We start from the raw sequence: 6,346 nt of genomic DNA, 5'->3' as shown, positions 1-6,346 counted from the left end.
TTGTTGGGGGGGAACCACACCCATAAAAAAAAAAAAAAAAAAAAAAAAAAAAAAAAAAAAAAAAACTCTCTAAAAAAAAAGTTCACAGAGTCTGGAGAGACTATCTGGTCTGACCCATGGACAGGCTTGCTGCTGGAGTCCCTATACAGGCTGGCCTGGTAACTATGTCAGCAGGTAAGTTGGCCTGGTGCCTGGGGCCTACTGGGATGGGCCTATACCCTGCATTAGCTAAAGAGTGGGGTCACAGAAACTGGGCTGGACCTTGAAGCCACAAGGACTGGTCTGGAACTTGCAGGTCTAGAGCCTGTGTCTATGGGGGCCAACCTGTAGGTTAGGTCTATGGGTGCCAGCTTGGTGCCTGAGGCCCTGGATGCTAATCTGATACTGGGGTAGGGCTGGAGGCTGGCCTATAGATGCTTATCTGAAGTCTGTGCTTTTGAGGGCTGACCCAGTATGGATCCGTGTCTGAAGCCTGTGGCTACATAGGCCAGCCTTGCATTGGCTCAGTCTGGAGCCTGGGCTGGGCCTGAAGCTATAGCCAGGGTCCACATAGGTCAATCTGCTGTTTGAGGTTAGCTTAAAATCTAGGGCACTGGAGGACAGCTTGACACTGAGTTCAGTCAGGAACTTGAGACCACTGGGCCCCTTGGGAATGGGGAAGGCTTGGGCAAAGAGCCTACAGAGCTGACTGAGAGCCCCTGGAGTTATGTGTTATGGGGGCTGGCCTACAGCCTGAGTCTTTGGGAGATGGCCTGGTGCTGGGGCAGGTCCAGAGATGGAGTGCATGGAGTCAGTGTGGAGGTTCAGTTCAAGAATGACTGCCTAGAGTCTGGGGCAACAAGGGCCTGCCCAGTGCTGGGTTTTATTATGGTAGGCCTGGTGGTGTAGTCCAAGGCAAAACTCAGTGCCATTTTCCTTTCCTTTCCACTTTACAGTCTATGTCTCTGCACTGTGTTGCCTGGGTTAGGGTAAGGGTGACACAAGTAACATGAAACTGTCCTTCCTACACTCTTACGTATGTCTTTTCTTATTTCTTTGCTTCACCCAGGTTCTTTAATTGCTCATCTTGTTTCCTTAGCTCTTGTGAAGGTGCTTTCATGCATGGATAGTTTTTCAAATCTATATTGCTGTGAAGAAATAAGCACTGGAAAATCCTTTCTGCCTTCTTGCTGACATCACTCTTGTTATACTTTTTATTTGCTTGTTTTAGAGATAGGATTTTGCTATGTTGCCCAGTCAAGCCTTGAACTTATGATCCTCCAGCCTCAGGCTCCTGAGTAGCTAGTATTACAGACATACACCACTACGCTGGCTCCTGGAAGTTTTAGATGAAAACTTCTTATCTAGCTAAGGAAGTTAATAAGTTAATGTATTTATTCAACAAATTTTGTTTTTTTAATTTTTACATTTTTAATTTCATTTTCTTTTATACATGCAATCACATTATTTAGCTTACAAAGTGAATATTTCAACAGGTGAACATTTTTCCTTAGTCCAATTGATAAAACTATAAAATATCTTCAACAGATAATACCATATTTCTTTGTCCCATTAATGCTTTGCCTCCCTATTTTTCTTCTAAATGTCCTTCAACAAATATTTTATGTGTCATGTATTATTCTAGGCACTTGGGAAACAGTGAATTTAACAGGCAAAATCTCTCTGCCTAGTAGAGTTTACATTCTAGTTGAGGTACAGTAAATAAATAATATAAAAAGCAAAATATAAACTATTATAGATGATAAATGTTGAGAAAAATAAAGCAAAGGAGGCAAGAGTGGTTGTTAGCGACAGGAAAGGGATTACAATATTACATAAAAAAAATGTCCAGAGAGGGGCCAGCAGGTGGCATAGTGGTTAAGTGCTGGAGTCTCACATGAATGACTGTGGCTTGGGTCCCAGGCCTGGCAGCTTGAAACTCATGCCAGACGTGTGTGTGTGCATGCCCAAAATACCAAGAGGATAACAGAGGAGAAGGAAAGGGGATTGTGATGTGATCATCTCCCCCGGGGTTGATTTCTCACTTTCTCTCTCTCTCCCCTGTGAGTACATATGCCCTATAGCAAAAATCTCTCTTTAAAAAAAGAAACAGTGCCCAGAGAAAGCCTTTATTTTGAAGAAATAAGGTAAAAAGAGCAAAAAGAAGAGTAGGGGTAAAGCATGAGTATCTATGGGGCAAAACATTCCATTCAAGGGCAGACCAAGTTAAAAGTCTTTGTGTCTGAGTGAGATGAGGCCATTGCAGGGTGTCGAAGTGTTGAATAGGGGAAAGCCATCATCCTGCCTTGTGAGTGGTGATTAGAGAGGGAGTGGGAGAGAGTGCTTCAGATCATGTGGGTCCTAGTAAACTACTGCGAGGACCTGAGTTTGATTCTGAGTTAGAGGAGGGCACTGCAGGGTAATGAGCAGGTGAGAGACATGATGTGACTTACATTTTAACATGATTTCTGTAGCCACGAGTGAAGAATATTTCAGGGGTTGGGGAAGAAAAGTGTCAGGAGGCTGTTACAGTAATACAGGCTTTGGAGTAGGCAGAGGCAGTAGAAGTGATGAGAAGTGAACAGATTATGGTTACATTTTGAAAGGGAAACTGACGTGAGGTACTGATAAGTCAATTTTGTGGTTGAGGGGAAAGAAAGAAATCAAAGTAGAGAATCAAGGAAGTTGCTAGTGAGGTTTTTTTATGAATAGGAGTCAAATTTTTAGCTTTTTTATTATACATATTTAAGATATACAATATGTTTTGATATACAGATATGTCTTGAAATTATTACTACACCAAACTATTGGTAATATATCCATCACCTCACATAGTTACCCTTTTGGTGTGATAAGAGCACCTAAAATCTACTATTGACTTGTCAGGAAAGTCATGAAGCATTTTTCTATGTAAAAATGTATCCTGACTTTTCTAGTAATCTGATTGGTAAATCTTCAGTATTCTATTCTACTAATGATAGTCCTTGTGCTGTACATTATATCTGCAAGTTGGTACCATTTTACTGACATCTCCCCATTCTTCCCAGTTCCCCAACCCATAACTTCTGTTCTAATCTCTGCTTCTGTGTATTCATCCTTTTCAGATTCCACATATGTGAGATAATGCAGAATATTTCTTTCTGTGCCTGACTTATTTCACTTACATATTGTCTTCCAGGTTCATCTGTTGTGGCAAATGGTAGAATTTACTTCTTCTCTAAGGCTGAATAACATTCCATTGTGTGTGTGCATGTGTGTGTGTGTGTATAAAATCATATTTTCTTAATTCATCAATAGATACTCAAGTGGTTTCCATGTCTTGGTTTTTGTGAATAATGCTGCAATAAACATTCAGAGGGCAGATATCTCTTTGATGTACTGATTTTTTATTGATTTTTCTTCTGCATGGATTCATGATCACCTGGGTTTTCTCATTTAATTTGTTAATGTGGGAAGCTGCATTATTAAATTATTTTATCTAATTATGCTAAATGAACTTTTTGTTACTGAGGGGAGGGAATCTTGGCCACTTTTTTTCATCTCCCCCACCCTCTTTATTCTTCCATTTGTGTTATAAATCACAATATTTGAAACCATGTTTTTCTACTGCTTATCTCCAAAAATTATTACTGTATCTTCTTCCAAATAGGCCTTTAGGAGCAAGTATGGAGACTTAACTACTGTTAGAAACAGTGTTACTACAGGAGAATGAGCTTTGAATCCAGACAATTGATTTCTCAGTGAACTTTAGAAACTAAAATATTCTGTGATCAGGAAAACACATATTTCTACTTAGAGATTTCTTAAGTCCTTCAATTTCCAGCAAAACTTTTCAAAAACTTCCATTCTTATTGTAACGCAAGCAAGGACAACTGGTTTCTGTCTTGTTGAGTGCAAATGATAGTTTACTCAAGTTTCTCTTTAAGGTATCCTCCTCTGAGTCCCAAGTACAAGGAATCCTTTGATGTGGGCTGTAACCTCTTTGCCAAGTTTTCTGCATACATTAAGAATACACAAAAGGATGCAAATAAAAGTAAGATACCTTTCTTTAAATCTACTTTTCTCACTTTCACACTCTCACATTCTCACCCAGCTGAAATAAGATTTTCCTGAATTTCCTCTGAAATTCTCTTGCATGAAGTTGTATTAAATTTAGAACCCAAGGTTCACTGTAGCAATTACCAATTTAGCTCACTTGTGTATTGACATGCCAGTTAGGAACTATAGGACTGTATACATTTAAGGTTCTTTAAACAGTAGTACCAACTATCTCCCCCAAACATTCTTGAATAGTTTTCCTATCCACTCAGTAACAAGAGCTATGTTTCTTCTTCCACTGTCTCTTTTGTGTTGGATAACATATCACTTTCCTTTTTTTAATGTAAAAACTAAAAATAAATAAAAATTCTACCAAGAAAAAAATGTCATTTTTCTTTCTTTGACACTCCTAACAATGTATCTCTCTAAGTCCAAACTATTTCCAACTCACCACTTGATCTGACTCTGTTCCATCAGTGAATAGTTAATCATTTTAAATAGTTAACTAACTACTGAAGACCCAGTGTAATCAATGTATATAGAGTGTCTAAATGTATGAAAAGTATATTGAGAATGTATGTAACCATTAAATAATACATTAATAATTAATCCCATGGTTTCATTGCTTCAGATTTTGAAAAATCTCTACTCAGAGAATTTAAGCGTCTGGATGAATACTTAAACACCCCACTTTTGGACGAAATTGATTCAGACAATGCTGAGGAACTCACAGTTTCCAGGAGATTGTTCTTGGATGGGAATCAGCTGACACTGGCTGACTGCAGCTTGTTACCCAAACTGAATATTATTAAAGTAAGTCTTTATAAGGCTGGCTGAACAGTATGGGATGGATTGCTGAGTTGCCAGAAGTGCAGGGATCTTCCAGAGTTAGGTTGGTTACATGGTAGCTTTGTCATTATCACCATACATATTGTATATGTCCATTTTCTCCTCAGAGGCAAGATCCACAATGAACTCCTATTGGAAGCATTAAAACTTTTCTTTCTTTCTAAATCAAAAGGTGTTTTTCACTTTCTTGTCTTTAAATCATTTCACAGAATTATTGAGAGAATTAAATAAAGCACATAAAACATTTAGAATAGTGCCTTGATAATAGCAAGTGATTAACAATGTAGACTGTTAATATTATTATGATTATTTACTCATTATTTTACCAAATTTTACTTAACAGAATTTATACAGAACTTACTCTCTGTGTCCTATGCCAGACACAGAGAATACATAAAGAAATAAGACATAGCTAAGACTCCAAATAAACTCTTAATCTAATGAAGAAGGATACGTGCTCCTTTATGTGCTCTCTTATTCTAAACATGTTCATAATAAAGAACAACATCAATGTAAACATGACTGCAAGCACTGTCTACATTTGTAGGAAATAATATTAAAATAAGAAGTCCAAGAATCTTTACATTTATTTTGTAGTTCATTTTGTAATAATTATTTTGTCAATAAGATTTCTTCAATTGACTTTTGCAATGTGTTTTTACACAGGAGCTATATTCCTGATGTCTACATTATTAACCTCTTTTTCCACTTTTTTTCTCCCAAATTATAGGTTGCTGCCAAGAAATACCGTGACTTTGACATTCCAGTAGAATTCTCAGGAGTCTGGCGCTATCTCCAAAATGCCTATGCCCGTGAAGAATTTATTCACACATGTCCTAAAGACAAAGAAATTGAAAATGCTTATGCAAATGTGGCTAAACAGAAGAGTTAAAATAGTTCTTTTCAGGAGAAAAATCTATATTTTTCTTTTATTATTTTTTTTTACACATTTAATCACTGTATATTATTACAGCATGCAAAATGAATTTTCCTAGCATGAATACACTGTATATTAGTCCAGATAAAGGTATTACCAGTGACCAGCAAATGGAGTAGCAGTTATATTGCCAGACTCCCACATGGCCAACCATTGTTGGAGTCTCAGACCCAATCTCGAAACTCACACTGGGCATCTGTACATGCATGTCCAAGATCTTGGGAAGAGAGTGGAGAAGAAGGGATTGTGGTGTGGCCAATCCCTCTAGAAGGTAATTTCTCACTTTCCCTCTCACTATCTCTGTTTCTGTCTTTCTCCAGCAAGCACGTGAGTCCTAAGGCAAAAACCTTTTTTAAAAAAAGATATTATGCGTGTTATCATCAATGGATAGTTTTTCATTTTTGTGGCCCTTAAATGTTTTGCTTCTTTCTTTTTCCCCTTGATGCCCTTTTTCTCACCTCCTCCATTTCCCACCCTCCTCCCACATTATCAGATTTCACTTGTTGCCATATTAGAACAGTTTTTGGAAATAAGAATATGAAA

At 37.8% G+C, this 6,346-nt stretch overlaps 1 protein-coding gene across 1 annotated transcript; it reads left to right on the top strand.

The window, feature by feature from the left end:
• The first annotated feature begins 339 nt into the window (after positions 1 to 339).
• On the top strand, positions 340 to 5,758 carry LOC102483608 (chloride intracellular channel protein 2-like). Its single transcript, XM_006162952.1, has 4 exons — positions 340 to 389; positions 3,906 to 4,012; positions 4,649 to 4,830; positions 5,597 to 5,758. Exons 1-4 carry the CDS (start codon positions 340 to 342, stop codon positions 5,756 to 5,758), a joined length of 501 nt encoding a protein of 166 aa, XP_006163014.1.
• Positions 5,759 to 6,346: the final 588 nt, after the last annotated feature.

Source organism: Tupaia chinensis, unplaced genomic scaffold (genome assembly GCF_000334495.1).
Source record: "Tupaia chinensis unplaced genomic scaffold, TupChi_1.0 Scaffold141217_1, whole genome shotgun sequence".
NCBI classification, from domain to species: Eukaryota; Metazoa; Chordata; class Mammalia; order Scandentia; family Tupaiidae; genus Tupaia; species Tupaia belangeri.
The sequence above is the reverse complement of the archived record's forward strand: the minus strand, read 5'-3'. Positions and strand labels throughout refer to the sequence as shown.

Coding starts and splice junctions, on each gene's coding strand:
- LOC102483608 (XM_006162952.1), top strand. CDS start 340: ATGGGTGCCAGCTTGGTGCCTGAGGCCCTGGATGCTAATCTGATACTG. Junction 390..3,905: donor GATGCTAATCTGATACTGGG/GTAGGGCTGGAG, acceptor TTTCTCTTTAAG/GTATCCTCCTCTGAGTCCCA. Junction 4,831..5,596: donor CCAAACTGAATATTATTAAA/GTAAGTCTTTAT, acceptor CCCAAATTATAG/GTTGCTGCCAAGAAATACCG.